At 41.9% G+C, this 23,807-nt stretch overlaps 1 protein-coding gene across 1 annotated transcript in view; it reads left to right on the top strand.

Annotated features, from left to right (window-relative positions):
* Positions 1-23,807, top strand: part of ANO2 (anoctamin 2) — a 302,892-nt gene that overhangs the window by 62,070 nt on the left and 217,015 nt on the right. Inside the window, exons 8-12 of the mRNA XM_019544216.1 lie at positions 5,933-6,084; positions 8,609-8,663; positions 10,178-10,226; positions 20,477-20,532; positions 20,814-20,855. Coding sequence (XP_019399761.1) covers positions 5,933-6,084; positions 8,609-8,663; positions 10,178-10,226; positions 20,477-20,532; positions 20,814-20,855 — 354 coding nt within the window. The remainder of the gene's footprint in view (positions 1-5,932; positions 6,085-8,608; positions 8,664-10,177; positions 10,227-20,476; positions 20,533-20,813; positions 20,856-23,807) is intronic.

Here is a 23,807-nt window from a genome sequence, read left to right as displayed (position 1 = left end):
CCTCTCTTAAGTTCTTGTGTTTGGATTACTGTGTAAAACCTGTGGTACTGCTAAGCAACCTTTTTTTTACTGATTAGGCTCCAGTCTCTGGTTGAGGCTTTTCTGACACAATACTGGGTACAGCTTCTGTCTGGTACCCTTCTGGGCCCCCCAGACACTTTGAGTCCTTCTGAGATCCCCGCCCCCCAGCTTTCTATTCCTTAATGTTTTCAAACTCCTGTTCTGACCTCTATCTCTTTGTTACCTCCTGGAGGTTTTCCAGTCCTTGGGATCCTAGCACTCTCCAGGCAGACTGGAAAGACTTGTTTTCATCTAGGTTGTAGCCCAAGCCATTGTTCTGTTCATCTGAGATCTATTAAAGCCACAGGTATTAAATATACAGCCTGTGGGCTAGATTGGTTTTTGTTTGTTTGCTTGGGTTTTTTTTGTCAGAAAGCTCAAGGATGGAAACCTTTAAGGAATCAGATCCTTTTTGTGAAATTCTTCATTTAGTCTAACACCCAACTTTCCAGCCAAAAAGAAAAAACAAATTTTCAATACAAGACTGTTTAATGGGTAAATAAGGTAAGGTGATTTCAAAGAACAGATTGCCAGTCTTACCAGAGCTCCCAAGACAAAGTCCACTCATCGTATGGAATTTTCTTTTTGAGCAAATCCGACTATATGTGTACATTTGCTTCTGGTAAAACATTTGTTTTTAATGATAAAAACACTGAATGTTAATAGACTACATTATTATCTGCGAAGTAGATATAGATGTGACCCATGTACCTTTCTTAAAGAGGGTGCAAAGAAATTAATATACTTAGTTTATCTAATGCATTAGCTGCTACTTAAAGAAGAAAGTCTAGACTTTGCAGACGTCCTTTAGAAGCAGCTGTTGGTAATGTGCACTTTTAAAAAGTAAGTGTTAAAATCACTGGCTATTTTTAAGACCCAGGTCTAGATTTTTAACTTTTCTTGTTAGTATATGAGTATTTAACCTGCTTCACAGTTCTTGTGTAAACAAATTGGATATAAACAGGACCGCTCCTGTGCTTGTGTCTTCACAGAAAAAGGTCCAATTTAATGCAAATCAGCAAGCTTACTATTCTAGCATTCTCCCATGTTGCTCCCAGCCCAGATAAGCAAACAAATTCTGCTGTAGACCCACCCATCAGCCTTGACAAATGACAGAAACGGTTTCCAGGGCAACAGCAAAACCCATTTGTAAACCTCGCTCTTTGCTTCTCGCCTGTGTGCCAACTAACTGGAGCTACAGAGACAAGCACATTTAAGACAAATAGGAATGTGCCAAGCTGCAAGGACTGAAAACTGTTAAACCCAATTAAATTGACAGGGCCTGGCCAAGATTTCTATGAATGCATTGTGGCCAGCTCATCCAATTAAATTGCATGACTTCATTTCTTTTTACTTGTTCACTGAATGTCACCAGGCTGATGGTAAAGTGGAAACTGGTTGTGACAATTCACACCTTAGCAAATATGATACCATCATAAATACATGTACACTTACACACAGTGCAAAGTGTCCAAAACTCACCTTGTACTTGACACTTGCTTTTAATGTTAATGTCAACAATAACAACCAAAATAATCCTTCAACCTAAGCTGCTTTCTTAGTTTGCTTTTTTGGTTGTTTTTGTGGATTTTTTTTGCTGTTTCCTTCTGTGCTGGCCCTTCTTATCCCTCTTTCAGGGAATCAAATCCCTTTTTGTGAGATTTATTGGCTCACCTGATCCAGTGGGTTGACAGAAATATCTCCTGCCTTGGTGCAAGTTCCTAGCTGAGCTTTTTTATATAGTGCCCTTGACCTTAGTACAGCTACTGACGTACAGCCACTGGTATAGACGCTTCAAAGACTGCATTAAACTAATGCATACTAGGTCATTTCCATGTGAGGTGAATGACAAATAGACCAGTCAGTAAAAAGACAGGAATGGCAAAATTTAAAGTTGGGCGGGGGTAAGGACTGTTTTCTTGTCATGTGTATGCACACTGACGAACACAAAGACTTGCCAATCTGATAGCATCCAACCTAATGGCATTCCTATGTGTTAATACACTAGACATAAACAATTACAATAATAAATGTGCATCCCTACAGAATGCTTTAGTGATCAGTCTGGAGGATCAAGGGCCAAGATTCAGTTTTGTTCTCAGATGCAGCTACATTTAGGCATCCCAGCACTTAAAACCTAGGCACCTCAGTTTGAGCAAACACTCTAAACTGACCATGCATAGGTGCCTATGACTGCTGTACAGGAAATGGGGAGAACAAGATGCTCTTTGCAATGTGATCCAGTTTTTTTCAGGGTTAGGCTGATGCATATGGAGTGATCAGAAAGACTTCGTTCTCCATACCCATGAGAGAGGATTAGAAGGCTATGCTAGAGGGACAACAGTAAAGAATGGACAGCCCCTAGTGAGGGGTAGGTGGCAACCCAAAATAGAGCTGCATGTCTGTCTTTCCCCCTCACCTACAAGGCACTTAGGACTCTATAGAGTGGATAAAGAGAGGTAGGGCAGGGGGTGAACTAAAGCTTGGAAGAACCTGGAGATAGTTAAGTGTGTGTGTGTGTGTGTGTGTGTGTGTGTGTTGTGATGGGGGGGTGGTTTGTGGGTGTGTGTGTGCGCATGCACTCATGTACGTGTGTATGTTGCTCTCTGCAGAGACTTATGCATCCCCAATTGACTTGCATGGTGGAAACTGGGGACTTGGGGTCCAGGTCTTTCTCAGCCTCAGGGTATTCAAAACTACATCTCGTGCCTTCTCAGATGAACACCAGTCTGGTCAAGAGAGACGCTTTTTACCCTGCCACTTGATGCTGGACCACTGGGGACTGCAAAGAATTTAAGAGTCATGGGACCAGAAAGAGAGCAAGTGAGAAGGAGCCTATTGATTATGGCACTTCTTTGGGAGGGGAAGTCCTACATTTCAGCACATGCTTCCAGGATTTTTTTTGTTTTTCCTAATTAAGGATTGCTTAATAGAAGGGAACTCTGTACACATTTTCCATGAGACACTCCTTGGTTAAAAACAGAAATAACTTTGGCAGAAGGGAGTGAAACAGAGAAATCATTCCTCCCTGTGTACTGTCATAACCACTAAGCTACTGAGTCATGTTCCCTTTTAATTTTTCTTCTTCTGGCTACCACCACCACTGGTGTGTTTTAGTTAAATTCAATGCTGAATTTAATGGCTGTCAATACCAGTTAGGCATGCTCAGAACATGCCTGACACATCAAGAGTTTCTGGGCACTTCAATATCTTTCCCCCACCATACGGGACCACAAGAGACCATACGTGGGAGTGAAGCCTCTCAGTCAGTGGTTTTCAACCTTTTTTCATTTGTGGACCCCTAAGCAATTTTGACTGGAGGTACAGACCCCTTTGGAAATGTTTAATGGAGGTGTGGACCCCTTGCAATTGTAAGTGTGGATATTCACATACTTTTGATTGATCATAGTAATCTTTTGCAGACCCCTTAGAAATAGCCTGTGGACTCTCAGGGGTCCATGGACCACAGGTTGAAAACCATTGCTCTGAGTGATGAAACTGAATAGCTTCTAAATGTGCTCAAGCACAGGTGCCTTTGGAACTTTGTTGTCCAAACAGAGGGTTGCCCAAATTTCAATGCCTACTGTGTTTTGTGACTTTTGTGGAACAGGGTCAAACTGGAACAGTCTTTGGATCTGAGATAGCACCTTTCAGCTGTGTCCCATTTAGGCATCTCTAAAACCATCTGGAATGGACCATAAATATAATGTTATTCTGCTTTAACACTTTTTTTCCTTCAAAAAGAATGATGAAGATTGCACTTTTACACAGATTTGGCATATAATTGAGCCCCTGACCTTTTCACCATATCATTTGTTGCAGATATTGTAAGCATATTATTCTAGAATATTGTCATATATGAGGACAAAACTTAAAGTTCCTAAAATTAAAAATATGGAGAATTACCTTATGATCTAAACAAGATAGCACATACTATAAAGTATCTTCCTATGGCCCATTCTAGTATGTATGTTTATTGAATACAATTACTTCACATTATACAGGCTATGTACCTGCACACAAATGTTTGGCCTCTTCCATATACACATATTACAGTTAAACTGCACCCTAAATAAGCTCAGTTTTTACATGGTGCAATCCATAGTATTAGTCAATCATGTATATGTGACTCAATCATCAAAATGAATAGGAGGCAAAAAAATAAAATTAAAATACAATTGCAGTTGGAAAATCATATACATAAATGGAAATAATTTGAAAGGAAAAAATGGTGAGCTTTGCTTGGAAGAATTCCTAGGCAAGTCTGGAATGTCTAGAACATGGCAAGACAAGAATAAACAATACAGAGCCCCAGCAAGAACCATGCTGATAGGCCATTGAGCTCAGACAGGGACATAATGTTAGATCAGGGGTCAGTAACCCCTGGCACATGTGCCGAGCACGGCACACAAGGCCGTTTCGCTCAGCATGGCACTGCCAGCTTAGGTTCTTAGGCAGATGCTGCCAGCCACGAAGCCTGGGCTGCTCCCAGCAGGGGCTAGGCGGCTGCAAGCCCTGCTGCAAGCAGTCTGGCCTCCATGGCTGGCAGCAGCTACCACAGCCTGGGCCAGCTGCTCCAGGCTCCAGCATCAGCTCCATACTGGTAGCAACTGCACGTGCACCTCAGAGCAGACAGTTAGAGGGCTGTGCTGCCTCAGGCCCTACCCACTGTCCGCTCTGAGGCGTGCGTGCATCTGGTGGTATGGAGCTGATGCTGGAGCCTGGAGCAGCTGGCCCAGGCTCTGGTAGCTGCTGCCAGCCATGGAGGCCAGACCGCTTGCAGCAGGGCTTGCAGCTGAGCCCACCTGACTCCCACCCACTCCGAGCCCAGTTCCCCGCCCCCATGATGAGGCTGGTGTTGCCTCTTGCCAGGAGCACTGCACCTTTTGTGAGCTTAGCTGTTTGGGGTGGCTGGGTGGTTGAACTCCAGGCCGGGGGCTTAGCACTGCAGCCCGGGGGCTGGTTCCTTGGGGAAGCACAGGGACTCTGGTGGGACCAGGTCATTTTGGTTCGGACTTTGTCTAGTGGCCCAGGAGCCCAGCTCTGTGCACCCGCGTAAGTGGTTCTGTGAGTTTGTCTGGCTTTGTGTGTCTGTGTGCACACACGTGTCTGGTTCTGGATGTTTGTGTGCATGTGTCTGTTCTGGGTGTGTTCTGGTTCTCTGTGTTTGTACATGTGGTTCTCTCTCTGTGTGTGTATGTGTGTCTGGTTCTCTCTCTGCTCTTCTTTTTCTTTCTCTCTTTCTCTTTCTCTCTCTCTCCTCTTTCTCTTGTCTCTTTTTTCTCTCTCTGTCATTGCAGCATGCTCAACAAAAAAGGAATACTCAACAACAAAGGCAACATTTATGATTATTACATATACTAATATGCAGTGCATCCTGCCATGCCCTTCCCCCCCCCTTTGCTTTTCTGGCATGCTGGCTTGCCGGCACCCTCCAAGATAGACATTGTGCTTTTTTCGGCACGCTGGACAAAAAACAGTGCCTACCCCTGTGTTAGATGATGAGCTGTTAGCACAGGTTTCATGGGCCACAGGTTGAGGCAGCAGCAGTTGCCAATGAGGAAAATCATTGGCAGGGAAGTGGCAACAGTGGCTGGAGTGAAGGGAGGGGAATGAAAGTGGCTGAAGTAGAGGGTGGTTCCAGTTGCTGCCGAGATTCACATACACCGCCCCCCCCCAACCTAGCGGTCCACCTCACAACTCTGGAAATGTCATAGGGGCACAATCTGATCTCTTCAATGGTGATATATTTTCTTGATAGACTACCCTGACTTTAGATTTCAACCATTGACAGAATCCAGCCCATTTGACATTTTTAAGGGAAATTGACATTGTGAAGGTCACTTGTTAATGTTAATTTTATTTGTTGTAGATATATGAAATAAAAGAAGAAGCAGGATGTCTCGAGAAGCTCTCTGGTATTTGGAACAAATTTACAGACCCTTTGCAGCCCAAGGTGCCGCAACAAAACGCCACCAATATGAAAAGTCTGTCGTATCCCTTTTCCAGAGAGAAAATATATTTGTGAGTATTTTAAGATGCAAACTGTTTAAGTTGACAGTAAAATGCTCTTGGCTATTTTCTTCCTAACCCAAAGTCTGTACTTTATCATTTGAATTATAATTCAAATACCTCTTGGCATATCACATATTTTGTTTCCTGAGGTGAACTTTGGGGCTTCAAGTCCATATCTTTTGTTTTGGCTGCATTCTGATGTCCTCTGAGATGCATGTAGTCAGGCTGGGATGGAACTAGAGGGTGTATGGTGGTGCGGCTGCACCCCACCCTTCTGACCATGTGCCAGGAGCAACAGCCAGGGACTTTTTAAGGCCCTGAATAATGTAAGAATCCCCATCTCCCTTTCCCTTCATCCTCAGAAGCATGACCCCACTCCTCTCTCTTCCCCTCCCCTCCCCCTTCTGCCACTACCAGTGTCCCCACTGTTCCTGCTGTCCTGGGGAAAGGGGGCTTGTGTCCCACCCTAGCTGGGCTGTGCTGGGGATGGGATTAGCCTGGGATAGCAGGCAGTGGTGGCAGAGGGGAGCAGGCAGGTTTCTCCTCCCCTTGCTTGCTCCTGAGCTGGCAGGCAACATTTGTGGGAAGTAGGCAGGGATGGGGATCTTGCCCACTGCTGCTGCTGCTGCCACTCTCCCAGGCTGAGCGCAGCTCCCAAGCAGCATGGCTGGAGCAGGACACTAAATCCCCTTGCCCTTAGGACAGTGAGGACACTAGCACAATAGGTGAGGGAAGGGGAAATGTGAGGGGAGAGAAGAGGGCATGCCTTTGAGTATGGAGAGGAAAGTAAGGGAAGGATGGGGATTTTTAACGTCTTTGAGAATTAAAAAAGCCCCCTGCTGTTGCTCCTATGGCACAGTCTGCCCACCCCACTGGTGGTGGGGGAGGAGGAGGGAGGGAGCTGGGAGTGGGAGGTGCTGTCACCCCTGAAGTACCTATCACACTGCTCCTGTGCTCCCTCTGTAAAATCTGGGAGCCATCCCTGTATGTGCTTGGATGTAAATGAAAATTGCATGTCTAGATCTGAAAGCAGGTTTCCCCTTAGGTGAGCCTTTCTGGCAAAGTGAAGGTCATCTTATATTGTATAATTATGTCTGACTGCTAGCTTAATCTAGATAACATGATGAAGAATTCTAATGAAGATGTGGTGGCAGGGATTGGCAATCTGAGTACAAATTCTCCAGGAACTTTTTGTACACAACTTAGTTGCTAGCACATGCTAAAGTCTGTGTTGCCATGTCTTCATTGCTATTGTCACCCATGTTTACCTTGCTATCTACACTTTGCCAAAATGTTGGTAAGTTGGAGAGGTATCTAAGTGTCTTGACACATAATGCATTCACACTGGCGTTAAAAATGGAGCAGGCAGATGACATACAGCCCCTTGTTATTGTACCTTACTTAAATCTGATGTAAAATTAACCCAGGAAAAAGCAGGGGTATAGCTACGTAGATGTTGGTGTCATCTGTTATCCATTTTTCTGTTCACTCAAGGCAAGCAGGCAATTATTACTTGCTCCCCTGTCACTTAGTGGAGAGGTGCTGTAAAAGCCCCTACTGCATGCAGTTGCCCTAGGATAGCTATAGGTCAGTGCACTGACCACCTGGTATAAATTACAGTGGTAAATAATATTACCAGTGTACATGCATCATTGGTCCATACTCTGTATTCATTAATTTTCACCATTGCTTCCCTTCATTACAACACCTTTTGGATTCCTTTCACCTTTCAAACATGGAGCCTGATTTTCTTCTGGCCTATTCAAATGTGTGCAATTTAGGAAGTGTTTCATTGAAAGCAGTGGGACTATGCTGGTATAAGTGATAGGAGAATCAGACTCCATAGAGTGCTTGCTCAGTCCAGCTAAATGTTATGTAACTTGGGCATTCCCCTTTTACCCCACATTGGAAACTGAGTCAGTATAACGGAGGGTGAATTGGTATAATTTATAAAAGAGAGGAATGTCTTAAGAAAAGCAGCTGAAAAGATAGTGAAAGATATGCCATCTTCCGCTTTAAAAGGAACCTTCTCTAAGTGTCTTGATGCAGTTACGCTGATGTAGATTATTTTCGACATACGTGCAGGTAAGCATGGGTAAGTAGGTTTGAAAAAAGCACAGTCACTGAGATTTAATTTGCATTATTACATTATAATTTACATTTCATTTTCCTTACCTAAAATTAATTTACATTTGGCTACTGTTTTTTTCTTAACTCTGCCAATGATACCTTCTCACCTGCATAATACATAGTCTTCCTGATGCATTAAAATTTACATAGAAATCAGAAAGATTATGGTAAAATAAGGGGGCTATATTAAAGTATCTATACATTTGTTATTTCATACATTCCTGTCTCACTGTTGTTCTGTTTCAGCAGCTGGGTTTTTTAAAAGTTTTATCTGAATGCTCAACTAACAAAGATCCTGTTGTACACATTTCAGATGGATACTAAACCAAATTGTTGTACAATCCAATTTTCTCAGAGCATTTGTGAATGTATAATTGGTCGTCTTTGTCTCTCCACTTTTAAGGTACAACATTAAAGACAAAGACACGTTTTTTGACAATGCTACCCGCAGTCGAATAGTAAGTAAACATGCAGCATTATCACTGATAGATCCTTTTGCGCTTGATGGCATCTGCTTCACCAGTGAATGCATTTGGCTCCCTTTGCTTGCCTGCCTGTTGCTTTATGTCTCATAGCAACAGAAAAGTGCAAGCAAGTGCCACAGGTAGAGGTCGTTTGTAAACAAACAATTTGCCTCTTAATTTCTTGGGAAAATGTGTCATATTCACATGTATAGTGCTGTAATATTTTTGTCCTTCCAAATGTGCATAGTTAAATATGTGATAAACAAACCGACAGCTAAAATACAGAGCCAGATTCTACTCTTGCTTACATTAGTGTAAACTTGCAATTAAGTTTAGGTCTTTACAGCTAAATCTGGATTTACATTGATGTCAGTAAGCAGGATATCGCCTACAGACTGAGAGACAGATCCCCAGCCTGTATCGATAGCTACATCTCCATTGGCTTCAGTGCCACTACTAATTTACAGCAGCTGAGAATCTGTCCCTCTATAGTGTAGTATTTCTAGGCTTTTTAGATTCCTAATACAAAGACTATTTGCTCAGCCAACTACCCAAGTTCCAAATAAGGTCAAGGTAATGGGAAAGTGACCAAAAGTAAGTACAACTTCTTGAGAAGTCTGCATGAAACTAAAGGGCCTGCTATTCTGATTAAAGGCAGCAGGATTTACCCAAATATTAGTGTTCTACAGGTATGTCTATACGAGATGTTTACTGTGGAGTAGAGTAATTAGCTATTATTCCCTGATTAGGCCACAGGAAACTAATAAACTCCCCAGTATGGTAGTACTTGTAAATACAAGTATTATCCCAATATCCTGCTGTAGACTTTTTTACTCCATAGCACCTCACATGTAGATACTGACATGGCTGGCTGGGGAATGGGGGTGCTTCAATGCAGGGGCTGTCTGCTGGTTAGCCCTGTGCTGGATCACCCTTGTGAACCTGCCAGCTGCTCCACAGCATGTTGAGCCAGGTTGGGGCACTCCAGGCTGGCAGGCTGACCTCCCGGCCCACCTGCCTTCTGGTATGTGTAGACGTGCTCTCTTAGGAGTTCTTGTGGATACTGTTATCTAGGTCTGAGGTCCAGATCCTAAACTTGCATAACTGCAAACAGTAAACAAAAGCCAGTAGGACCAAACTGGCATGAATTTGCACCATTCACCACTCTGTCAAAGTCAATGGAGCTGCTCCTGTTTACATCAAAAGAGAATATAGGCAGATATTTTGATGCTATAAATTGTGTCTTCTTTAGAGACTTTTCTTAGAAAATATATGGTTTAATAAGTTACTTAGTAGAGACTTCCTTTGATTAGTAAGCATTTCCCATTTACTTGAAAATGTAAACGTAATGGCCCTAAATTATATGCAGGAATAAAACATGCCATTTAGGTAAATATTGCTACAAATCAGCTACAGAAACCTATCTTATTTTTATTAATTGTTCTATGGCTTGCATTGGCACTTTAGCAAAGATAAGTTGGTTACATCATTATTTTTTCTTTCTGTAGGTACGAGAAATTTTAAAGCGCACAAGTGCAAAGGCCAAAAACAGTATGGGTAAGAAAGAATTACCCATTTGCAGGAAATATTTAAAGAATAGTGTTTTAACCCTTTAGCATACTGAATATATGTGTAATGGACCATAAGCAGGTACCAAACCTTTTTGCATTAATTAGAGAAAAAACTAAGTATGTTTACTTAAAAATAAAATCATCCCTAAAATTACAGTACTGTATTTTACTTAGATGAAGTGAACAATGATAGGAAGGAAAAGTAATTTAAAGACTCATCAGCCGAAGAGAAAAAAATGAGTGTGTTGAACAATTATGTTTTTTTATTGTGTATATAACTCTATCCAGAGCAGAAATGGCTATAGTGCAGTCACAAGTGTGGTTGACTTATACCCCAAGAAACAACTTTGATCTCCATGGATTTACATAATGCATTAGTTAAGCACAGAAACTTGTCCAGGAGGTTTGTTTTTCTGGTTCGTTAGCCTTAAAAAAAATCCTTCGCACAATAAAGATTATGGGGTTGGTTGTTGTTCTTTTACATGCAAGGAATTTACTCCAGAGTTAACTCCATTGGTTTTCATGGGCTGCAATGACTTTGGTGGAATTACTGTTTATAAGTCTGTAAATTGATGAAAAACTGGCTCAAATTCTTCTCTTGTGTAAGCGAACACCACAGTGTACACAGTGGCCCACAGTGCAGACAGGGAATAGGAGTTTGCCTTTAACCTTTGGTGTGCATTTTATTTGGCAAACCTTTGTAAACATTACTTTAATTTTTTATATAACTTTATTTTGTAAATTAAGATAGGTGAGGAGTCCTATATTTCATTTTAAAAAAAATGTTAGATTTTTCTTGCCATTATGAGTAACATAATTATATGGCTTACTGTTCTGTTTGATACTAGATAGCACATATGGTTAGAAACATGTCATTTTATTTTTAGAGTTCTGGGTGTTTAAATTTTGTCCTGATCACAAGAAAGAGAGATTTTGCCTGAATTAACCCACCTCCAAAAAGTATTACACAGGTCATCAACAAGGGGAATGTCTGCTCAGCAGAGACTATAGGGTGTGATGGAAAAAGTAGCATCATTTGGGACTGAGGAACTTTGAAAGAAGAATATGTTCAAGTTTGCATTTCACAAGATGGCATAGTAAAGTTGCTTGCTATGTTTTCTTTATGTTCATGCATTCATTTATGATGATTGTATGCAAAATTCCTTAAATATCAATGGTCCATATAGCCTTGTTGAGTTTGGCATTCTGCTGTTCTGCAGTGCACTGACACAGGGTGCTATAAGCACAAAGCTTTCACAAGTTGACCAGAATTCATATTCTAATTATGGTGTTCCAAGTAAGAGAGAGATGTTGCAGGAAGTATGGCTGATGATCAGGGATTTGGGTTTTCTGTTCACCATGGAAAAATGTGGATTTTCTCCTTTAGAGGGGAAAATATGGGAAACACTGAATTTTCCCTTGCAGGCTGGCAGGGTTCCAGCCTGCAAGGGGCTGCTTGGGGTTGCGGGGAGCAGGATGCAGGGGGTGCCATGTACACATGCATGTCACAGCCAGGCAGTGTGGAGAGAAGCTCCTGCAGCTCTCTGTAGGCGAGTCTATGTGGTGGTGGTAGGGGGCAGACTGAGGCCCCCACAATAAGGGAGGGAGGGGGCTAGGACTGAGGCTGGGGGTGCTGCCCAGCTGGGGCAGTGTATGGGACCCAGGGTGGGATTGTGCGGCCCGGAAGGGGGAGCTGGTCTGGTGGCAGTGACAGCACTGAGCCTCCCTACCCTCCCATGCTAGGTCACTCCTGCTGGGCTGTGGATGCCCCTGGGGTGAGGGCAATGGGGCAGGGAGCCCTAAACTTGCGTTAGGCAGCTCACATCCTCCCCCACTTTCCATGGGCTCTGCTCCCAGTCATGCCACCCATGGGGGAAGAAGTGGGGAGAGCTGGTCTCCATGCCCTGCTCTGGCCACAACAGCCACCACCTCCCACAGTCTGGCAGCTGAGGCTAAGGTGATGTTGAGGGTAAGGGGCAGGGGACTCTGGGGCCTGGCCCTGGTCCCATAGCCTTGGAAGCTGGGGGCCCCCTCCAGCAGGGCTGGGGGTGGGAGAGGGCTGAGGGTCATGAGTGAGGGATACCAACAGGGCTGAGGGGGTGGGGGGCTGTGGGTTGGGAGTGAGGGGCATCAGCAGGGTCAGGGGACTGTAGTTTGGTAGTGATGGGTACTGGTAGGGCTGGAGAGGCTGTGGCTTAGGAGTGAGGGGCAAGGGCAGGTCACTGGCATATCAGGGCTGCTTAGCACCTTAAAGCAGCAGGGCAGGGTGAGGATGACCATAGGTGGACCCGGTGGGTGATGGAGGCAGGGAGAGCTCTGATTTTTCCATGATAAAAAACCCCCAAATCAAATGCCAGAATATATAGGTATTTAGAATTTATTTTAGTACAATGATTCAGGCACTGGTAGGCTTCCAAAACGCTTTAAAATGATAAATATATGAATAAAGCATTGTTCAACTCATACTTATATGCATAATGGTATTTCATGTTAATCACAAAAAAATGTGAATTTGGGGTTTTAATCAGAGAATTCTGCAGGTTTTATCACAGAATTTGCTATTTTTAAACTGAAAAAACCAGGATCCCTGTGATGATTTATTTGGTGGCCCCCTTCTCCCTGAATCGATAACAAGGGAAGGGTTAGGGTTAGGAAGCATTGTGCTTCTTACAGTATTATGTGTAAAACTGTATTTGTGCACCACCTGAGGCTCTTTAAAGAGCCCCTTTCACTCCTGCCACTGTAAGCCTTGTAGTCTAGAGCCAGTAGAGACTTGTGCCTGTCTTTCCTCTTCTACCTATTTCTGCCCCACATATTGACATCACCATAGCAATGTTCATTCAACATCTTGTTTGCAAAATTCCTCACCCCATTGAGTTTAAAACCCAAACACACTCAGGGCATTTATACACATAGATTTTCTTTCATCTCATGATGCGCCAGAGACCCACTGCTTTGGAGTGTAGTTGATTAATCGAGTCTGCTTCACATGCAAGCTGATGCGCACTATGCTGTACCACGTGCAGTTGTATAAGCATCAGCACACAGAAAATGGCGGTGGTGCCCTTTTGAATGAAAGCACCTCTGATGTGTTTTAGTTCGTAAGTGCGCCGCCGCCATTTTCTCAGTGCTGGTGTGCATTTCACTACTTACACTTCTGGAAGTGTTGCAGCACTGGGCTCTCAGTGCTGATCACATAGTGCTGATGTAGTATATTCACAGGGATATGTATTACCAAAGAAGCATCTTTTTCTAGTTTCCAGGTGGATTAAAAATGAGGCCTTTTATCATTAAGTTGGGCAAATGATGGATTTTTGGTTTGCTGACTGAAGTGAAAAAGTGGAATAAAAGACCAATGTGGATCAAAATGAAATGAAAATAGGATTTGCCACTAAAATTAAAAAAAATAGTTTGAGGCCAACACAAGCATTCAGTTAAACCCAAAACAAAATGTTTTATTTGGTTTGGGGGTTAGAAAACCTTTCCTTTACCTTTTTTCTCCTTTTATTTTTGGTTAACTTTTAATAAAGTTATTTACTGTATTTACTTGAATACAAGATGAGGTTTTTCCTCCCAATCAGCATGGGGAAAAAATTCCCTTGTCTTATGATGGCATATAAGGAAACTTCATTAAATACATTGTCTATTGTTAAACTGCTGCCAAAAGCCACATGTGTTTAGTGATGGAAAACAATTATAAAATTGATTAAATGCAGCCAACACTGAGCATGACTATAAAACACATGACCCATATGGGTTAAATATGCAGATTAGGAAACTTTAAAAAAAAATTAAAATAAAAATCTTCCCCTGACTACATTAAAAAGAAAACAGTTTACATCACTTTACATAAAACATTTCCCCAGACTAACATAGAATCTCCTTGTTTACATCCTTTGACATCTACTTTTTTATTCATCTATGTGCTTCTTATCCTCTGGCATCATTTAACTCTTGTTTACATACAGCCTCAATGGTACATCCCTCTCCCCTGATTTATCCATTTTAAGCAATCAGCCTTGCCTTTTATTTCACATCATATTAACATTTCTAGACCGGTTCTCCTATAGTCACCCAACAGGCTTCCCTTACCACCTGTGTCTCTTCAAATGGCAGTACCTGTCGTGCTTTCATCAGTTTCCTCCCAACCCATTCTGTTATTTCCCCTATCCCACCTCTTGCCACTCAGAATTTTCCTAGAAAATCATTCCCTAGTTTTTTTTAATCTCTATTTGTTCATCACACTTGAAACTAACACAAGTTACTGCAGCTCATCTAAATAAAATATATGCTAGTGCAGTCCTTCTGAGCACTGACTGTCTTTCAAGTTATGGTGAGCCACTACATTGAATGTATTTTTACTTCACTCCCACAGCTAAGCTGCACCTTTATTTCCCATTTCCAATTATTTCTGTTTCTTCACCAGCCTTAAATATCTGTCAAACAACACCAAAAGGGGCCCATACAGTTTACCTAGAATCCCTCCATTGCCCCCTCTCTCAGCCTGTCAATATATGATCAGTGTAGCTCCACCCTCCATGAGGAAGAGGGAAGGCCAGGTTGCCCTATACTTCATCTGCATATTAATTTTGGAACATCCCTGGACTTATGACGAGAACACTCAGTTCCAGTCATGAGTTTGGGGCTAATTAGCACATGGATCCTTTGTGGGTGGTATCTAGACTACACCCATACTGAGCAGTGCTGCGCTATGGGGTGACCATGGCTCGAAACACTGTTAACTCTCTGGGGTCCAGCCCAATTCATTGTATATAGTAAAACATGAGCCTTTTGGCTTTGGTCTAATATAACATATAGTTTGTACTACATATAAATAGGTACAAAAGTGCTGCTTAAAAGTGTGTTAATGGAGTGCCTGTGCTAAAACTTTCAGTAGTTTCAAAGAGGGTAAACTTAGTCAACTCTGGCTGAACTAATACTATGAGTACCTGTAATAGTTTCCCTATATGCAAGTTTTGTTTTTCACTTCCATGTGCTCAGGAAGATCAGGGTCTGACTGTAAGGAAAGGTTGAACAGTCAATGGAGGAGAGTTAGGGTGCTACCTGACTCCCCATATTTATTTTACTTGCTGTAGCAATGGGAGGAAGATGAATTCAAGATAATACTCTGATAACACCTGGAGAATTCTAACAAATGTATACATTTTCCGTATATATAGAATCTAATTATTGGGGGTTGGTCTTATATTCAGGATCATCTTATACTCAAGTAAATATGGTATTTGAAATGAAAAGAAAAAACATCTATTTTAAAGTGTCAAAATGAAGTAATATGCATTTTTAAAACAAAATATTCGATTAAAATGTGGAAGCAAACCATTTTTGACTTCTCCTTCTTTCCTTTTTTTTTTTGTTTGTTGCCATTGCTCTTTATTGGATTTGATCCAGTTCAACATAAGTTTTGGTCCTCTTCAAACTGCATTATTACACAAGTTTTGCTAATCAATGAAATGTATTTTCTCAGTGGTACTGTATATAGCACGTTGGAATGGTGTGGTCGCAAATGACAAATGTGCAAAACACACATGTACACATGTGCAAAACACTTTCATAATGTTCTCATGATAGAATATAGAAAAGTTGTCTAGTCCTTGCTTCAATTTGATCACACAGTCTCACCTTGGAGTTTAACTTAAGTGCTAGATGGTAAGTCCAGCCAGCAAAACAGCACACTATGCTTACTAAGTAGGAAAGGAAGGCTATAACTCTTATCCTATGTTTTGTTCCCCCAGTCAACCACTACCATCTCAGGTTTCTTGAAACTGAGGTTCAGGTAGAAAATCTCCATCCTCAAGTCAAGCAAAAATTGGGCCACATGGTCTGGGTTGGATGAAATGAATAAATAAAGCTAAAGGTCATCAGCATGCTAAATATACCTCAGACCACATATCATCCCAAATTCTGTTCATATCCTGATGTTAATTTTTAATAAGATCTGAGAAATATGAGAAAGGAAACAAACAGGGAAGAATTGGTGGGGAATGTGGTAGTGGATGGCAGTCTGGTCAGCAGTGACCATGAGAGGACTGAGTTCAGGATTCCAAGGAAAAGTAGAAAGGGAAACAGCAGAGTAAGGACCCTGTACTTCAGAAAAGCAGACTTTGACTCACTTAGGGAACTGATGGGCAGGATCCCCTGGGAGGCCTGTCTGAGGGAGAAAAGAGTCAAGGAAAGCTGGCAGTACTTTAAAGAAACCTTATCGAGGGCACAGAAATGAACCTTCTCAACACACAGAAGCAGGCTGTGGCTGTGGAAGGGACTGAAGGGGAGGTCAGGAGGTCCCAACTGGCCCGGCAAGAGAGAGAGGAGCCAGAAGAATAGAGGGCCTGGGGACCAGGGGCAGAGAGCGTGAGCCCGTTGAGGGGTGGAGCCATAGGGCCAGAAGCTGGCCTTGGAAGAGAAAGGCCTGGGGTCCAGAGAGAGGGAACTTGAGTCCAGGAGGGACAAGGTACTAGGGAGAAAGTCCAGTGCCTGGGAGTGTATTCAGAAGGGGGCCTTAAATAATTTCTCCTGCCTCCAAGAGGACACACTTCTATGGGGCTTTACAAGATCCCATCTTAGAATAATTGAAAATTAGTGTTGGAAGGGAGCTCAGGAGGCCATGTAGTCCAACTCCCTACTCAAGACAGGATCATTCCTAACTAGATCATTTCAGCCAGGGCTTTGTTGAGCCAGGCTTTAAAATCCTCCAAGGATGGAGATTCCACCACCTTGCTAGGTAACCCATTCCAGTGCTTCACCACTGTCATAGTGAGAGAGTTTTTCCTAATATCCAACCTAAACTTCCCTTGCTGCAACTTGAGACCATTGCTCCTTCTCCTGACATCTGTCACCACTGAGAACAGTCTAGCTCTATCCTCTTTGTAACTACCCTTTAGGTAGTTAAAGGCTACTATCAAACCCCACTCAGGTCAAACTTTTGAATGCTGGAAAAAGTGCATCTTTTATCAAAGGCAACATACATGACAAACATCCTTTTGTCTTAAGCAACAACCTGAGAAATTCATACAATTTCCAGTGCTCCACCATTCAATGGGCTCAGGCTGTCTCCCCCTGGGCCCCAGGTCCTCTATTCTTCTGGTCTCTCTTTCTCTTGCCAGGCAAGTTGGGATCTCCTGACCTCCCCTTCAGTCCCTTCAGCTGTTTGTTGAAAAGGTATCTCAACTAAGCAACCAATTTCAACAGAGGAAGACTGTTCAAAATGCTTATTCACTAGTTTTTATTTTGTACTGTATATGAATGATACTCTTTCCTCATGCATAGTTTTTTCCCTTGCTCCAGTATCCCATAGCAACAATTATGGACATTACTAATCTATTAGATCTCAGTTTCTACCCATTTCAACAGTATTTTTAGCTAGGAACTCCTGCTCTGAGACTATCTCCCTTGATTACTGCATACAGATTAGAAATTTCAATGGTTACCATTAACTGCTGCTTCAATTTAAATAATGGTCTCAAGAGCACCATAGATTAGTGGCTCAGCAAATTTCTTAAGCAACCTTGTTTTGTCTTTTTTTTTGTTTCATTGTTTCCCTGCCTTGCGTGCGATGGGCAATGGCAGCAAAGCTGCTAATATTTGCAGTTAGTTTCTCAGATCTTATGTATGTGTATTACAGATGAGAGGTAAGAGTAATAACAACATTTAGCACTAAGAAGCTGCCCAGTTTATTCAGTTGTTAAAGTTTGCTATTTAGGTTAGTACATGTTGTGTGCAATAAAATGTTTAAAGAAATGCTATTTTTTCTGACTTAATTTTAAACATTTTAAAAGCTTTACTGAGCACACTTTCTACTTCCTCTAAAGGAGTTGTTTAAACATTACACATTTGAAATGTTTCCATTAATTTTAGTTCAATTAATGGTCAGATTATTCTTTGTATGAGGAAGAATATGTATTAGTAATACTTGATTGACACCAAAAATGGTTTAAGGGATGTTGCTGACACTTTCCAGAATAATTTTAATTTGTTGATGTAAAGCAGTGGTGCTCAACCTTTTTCCTCAGTGGGCCGGATGGACAGTGTCCCATCCATGCAGGGGCTGAATCCTACAGGTGGGCACTATTCAGCTACAGGGAGGGGGCAAGGAGCAGCTCAGCTGCAACCCATCCCCTGGGGAGAAAGGGGGCATGGCTTGACCCATGGTGTGGGGAGATGCATGGCCCAGTCCCAATCTGGCTCTGTGGGGAAAGGGGATGTGGTTTGGCCCTGAAGAGATAAATGGGTTATGGCCTGGCCCCAATCTGCCCCCATAGAGAAAAGGGGCCATGGCTTGGCCCCAACCTGGCCAAATCTAGGTGCAAGTGGGGTGGCTCAGCCTCAGTCCAGATGCAGGGCAGGGGTATTGTCCAACTGAAACTGGCAGCGTGGGGCTTGGGGTTTGGAAATTTGATGAGGGAAGGGTGACAGTATTAATGGCCACTGCTTCCCCACCACCAAAGTTCTTGCCCCATGGGGAGCCCCACAGGTGCAATGGCTTTGCAGGCCACATTTGGCCCATGGACTAGAGTTTGAGCACCCAAAGTTAATTCTTTCTATTCTTTTGCAACCCCGATGTAGACCCATTGGTCTACAAAAATTGATTTTTTTCTTCCTAAGGGCATGGCAGGGTTGTTCGAAATCAGTGGTTTTCAAACTGCCTAAAATCACAGAAATCCTTTCAGAAATTGTCTGCTGCTTCAAAACTCAGAACTCGGGCTCCGTGGGTCATGTGAACTGACACGGAGTAAGGCAAACAGGTCCAGCAATGGTGGTGCATTCCCTGCCAGCCTGTCCCACCATAATCCCTAGTCTGCTCGCAAACCCCCTGATGACCCTAAGGTTCTGTGGAACGCTTTGGAAATCACTATTCTAAACCAAGAAGGAAAAATAGGGGCTGGTATTTGTCCTCACTGTCTCTTCCTTCACTAGATCACATGGTACGAAGAGTTATGATTATTCATAGCATTTAATGGGGCTATTTCCACTTAGTTTTTGGAGTATTGAGGGGGATCTAAGGTTGATAAGATTTGCTTGTTTGGTCCACTTTATGAATTCACTTTAGGATGGCAGGAGGCTGGACTAGATGACCTCTGGAGGTCCCTTCCAGCCCTACTTCTCTATGACTATATGGGTGCTCCCAGACGAGCGCACATGTGCAGTTTGTGACACCGCTAACTTATCTGTGCTGCCGCACATTGCATGTGCATGCATTTGTTGCATTGCTAATTTGCAGCATGATAGGTTTTTCTGATCCTGGGAGATCCCAGTGTCAAAAAGAATTGCACCAATGAAAAGAAGGGCCTTGCATGTGGCTGCAGTGTGCACCACCCAAAATCGGAGCCTGACTGGCCAGAGCTGCACTTTAGCTGCTGGCTAGGCTCTGAACACCTGGATCACCATTATTACAGCCCCAACAAGCCCCCAGGTTTCTAGGTAAGGTAAGGCTGCTGGGGCCAGCCCTAGGGAAACTTACGTTTCTGCTTGTGGGGATATGCCCTATGAGCAGGGATCCTGGTTTTTCCTGAAAAAAAATTGCAATTTCTCAGAAAAATTAAAGGCCCCTAATGCCCCTCAGTCCCCCCCAGCCCTGCTGGTGCCCTTCACTCCCTTACCACACCCCATGGCCCTGTTTATGCCCCTCACTCCCCCACCACCCACAGGCCTGCTGGTGCCCCTTGCCATCCACTCACAGCCCCTAGCCATCCCCAGCCCTATTGGCAGGGCCCCCCCAGCTGCCAAGGCCCCTGGAAGGAGGCAGCGGTTGCTGCAGTGGAGCAGAGCAGAGCTCAGCTACCCCACCCCCCGGGTCAGTGAGATCGGCTGCCGGGGAACTCTGCCAGCCTGCAAAAGGCTCTTTGCAAAACTGTGAAATCTACAGGTTTCTCTGGTAAAATGAGAAATCCATGTTTTCCTCTGGTAAAGGGTAAAATCTATGGTTTTCTCCATTTCCCCATGGGAGATGGAAAACCTGGATCCCTGTCTATGAAGTTATTTTAAACTTATGTTTCCTTTGGAGTGGAAGGATATTTTTCCTGTAAAATTAAGATTAATTTAAGGGTGACCCATATCAAATTTCTGCATTGATTTCTATTTGTTACATTTAAAATATATGTTATTCATTTGACCATTTCCAGTAATATTTCTCAGCCTCTGTTTAGCTGAATAAAATTAAATAATATAATCTATTCCTGTCCCCATTATAGCTATTGACAATATTAATTTGTTTCTCTTTAGGTATTACCACATTAATCGCAAAACACATCTATGATGCAGCATATCCTCTTCATGATGTATGTATATGCTATCTAAATGTGTTTCTCTAATATTATTATAATATGCTGCATAGCCACGAATAGTTACAATCTGGGGAAAGGCAAAATATCTCCCAGTGTATCTGACATTAATTAAAGTAAGGGAGATTCTTAAATAAAATATATTCTGGCTGTAACTGAAAAGTAGAAATAACCAAGTGATAGTGAAAAATTGCTGAGGAAAGCCATTGTGCTAAATATTTTGTTTTATTACATTTTTTCTTTTTATCCAGCAGTTACCAATTTGATTGTTTTTGTAGGGTGAATATGAAGGCCAAACAGATGAGATGAATGACAGAAAGGTAGGATACTTTACATAAATAGTATTGTGGTGGATTTTGAATAATCTAAAGTAAGGCCGGAGGAGCTCTGCTCAGAACTACTTGCTGATGCTTATTTGAAGGACTATGACCACAAATTCTTTTAATTGGTATTTGCAACCCCTTTTCAAGGTACTTCCTTTCATATGATTGATAGTTTGTTTGCAGGAATGTTAACATAACATTTGGCAATAGTTAGGGCAAATTTAGTTTGATGCAGCTGGCCATCTTGAAATTCCTTGGATTTCCCTTTTCCTGTTTAGAAAAATGTCATTCAAGCAGTCAGGAAGCAAAAATTGTTATGTGACTTAAGTGAGCAATGCCCTGCCACAAGTAAGTGATGACATAGATGAATTAGCTGTAGGCTAAAACATGGTAGCGTGAAATTTTAACTTTTGAATACATTTTGTTGGAAAAGTAAATTGTTTGCAAATAATCGCAACACGAAAAAGTTCTGTCTGTAAGATAAGTGATTATGAGCTGTTCACCAAGCTGTAATCTCCACATATGAAAAATGAACACAAATATGAAACTGAATGTACTATCACTGGTGTTTGCAAAATGTGTATTCTGCCTACTAGAAATGAACTATAGCATTCACGTGTTATAATAATCTATGTTCCATTTTGTACCTTAATGTTTATTTTTTTTCCCTCTTGGGTGTTTGTATTGAAGCATTGTCACATATAAGAGAACTGATAGGAAATGTAGTGGGGAGAATGAGTGGGGGTGGGGAAGGGAGGGAAGAAGAGAAGAAAATAATAGAAAACCTGAAGTGTGATTTGATTCCTAATACTCTTAGTACATATTTTTGGTGAGTAGTGAGTCGATTCATAAATATTTTTACCCAGCTTTTTTCCACACTGCGATGTATGAAGGAAAAAAAGGAAAATCCTATTCATTATAGCATTAATGTTAAAACTGTTCCCATAGTTTTCAGAAGTATAATTACCAAGAAATCAGCTTCTTGTGTAGTGGTTATGATTTGCATTTGAAACTAATCTTGTGTACTAATTTGCAATGATCGATTAGCTGCCAAGGCTGTGTCAAAGAAAAGCAGAAAAACTTGATTTTCCTGAGCAGCTGTTCTTTGTAATGTAGTTATTCCAGCCACTAGATGTCTCTCAATGCCATATATGTCATCATTTAGGTTATGCTCTTTGGTAAACAAAAGAGACAAAGCTGGGATGCAAATTGTGTGGAAACCTGTCTCCTTTTATAGTTGTCTTCTTGAATAACCTTCTCCTGTTCAAGCAGATCTGTGCTTTTCTGTATCATAACATTGTCTATACCACATTTATACTAGCCTATTCTGGCTAAATGAATGGAGCATAACTATAGGCTCTAAATGCAGCCGCAGAGTTTACCTACTTAAAAAGCTAAACAAACTTCCAATTAGAAGAAGTCTAACAGCTAGGCTGTCTGTGAGAACAGATTGGATAATGTGGGGATAGGGAAAAGAGGGCCTGAAAGTATTAATGCCTGGAAAAATATTCGTTCGACAAGTTGCATTTTGTACTGCCTTCTTTTCATCCTGCCTATTAGGACCTGTTATGAAGTGTTAAGTATTAAAAACATAAAAGGTTCTTTGCAGAAATGCTGCATTGATTGTTTGCACATGTCTGTGCTGTCTAGCTGTAGAATCTGCTGTAGTATTTCTATGTGTATGATCATCTGTTTTCTATCTGCATGTAATAGTCTCAGTGTTTAATTTCCTGAAAAACCCTGATCAAATTTAAAGGGAAGGGGGGCATTTTTTTAAACCTATTTTCTGCCCCTTTCTGTTACATCCCCTCTAAGTTGTATGCATCTTCCATTAATTTGCCTGTAGTATACCCCAAATAATGGTGAAAGGAGCCTGTCTGGGGTGCTTTTCTTTATAAGGCAGCCCAGGTAACTAAGATTAATGTACCAGCTCATAAAGGACAAGATTAATCCTAATTAACCCTCTTCAGGATATCCTTGGGAAAATGTCCTATGAACAATATTTTTGTGGCTGCTTGTTGAGAACCATTTGGTGAAATACACTCTTTTCCTGAGACTTGATTTTAAGAGCAAAGGCATTTTCCTGGTTCAGTGAGGTGTCTGCTACAGGGGAAATTTCTGTAAGGAATCTGTTGCACAGCAGCATTGTAGTAGCTTGCCTTAAGGAAAAGGATCAGTGGCTTGATGTCTTTTTAAGCTTCTAGCCCATTGGCACCAGTTGCCTCTTCATTGCTAGCAGTATCTTTTATGCTGAGAAATAAAAATGGATTGTAAAATCTCTCTGGAAATTACATTGCCTTGCTATAAGATATAAGAAATTGGATTAAATGTATTTTGATTTACCTGTGTAAAGTACCACTCTTAAGTGGGGCCTTGAAAATACAGGTGAAACATGATGTTACAAAGCTCTTCCAGGGGCTCCAATTACTTTCATAAAATCAATGGCAGAAACACCCAGACATTTCACAATAAACTGAGTTTCATAAAATTGCAGGGCGAAAATGCTTTGAAGACCAATCCATACCATTATAATCATTCAGTCTGACTCCTTGCCATAACTCTTGGTTAAGCTAAATCATACTTTTTAAAAAGAACTCCATTTTTTTTAAATAAAAAAATGAAAGTAAATTCTCTTTCGTCATATTCACAACCAGTTTTGGATTTGGTTTCTGTGTATATTTCAGAAGATACACTTATTGGTGAGACTGTCTACTGGCACAATTAATTTAAAGTTAATATTCTTCATGTTAACAGGGAATGGATTTGAACAGGTAAAGTATGGGCTAAATACTAGGCCTGTGTTATTTGGCTGATTCGGGGGACAGTGATTAGATTCGGTGATTCTAATCACTGTCCCGAATCTATTTGGCTCCTGCCGAATCTCCAAATCTCCGAATCAGCTAGGCCCATCCTCCCCAGCCCGGCAATGGCTGACCTGTCCGCCCCAGC

This window comes from Crocodylus porosus, unplaced genomic scaffold (assembly GCF_001723895.1).
Source record: "Crocodylus porosus isolate Cpor-Errol unplaced genomic scaffold, CroPor_comp1, whole genome shotgun sequence".
NCBI lineage: Eukaryota > Metazoa > Chordata > Crocodylia > Crocodylidae > Crocodylus > Crocodylus porosus.
The sequence above is the reverse complement of the archived record's forward strand: the minus strand, read 5'-3'. Positions and strand labels throughout refer to the sequence as shown.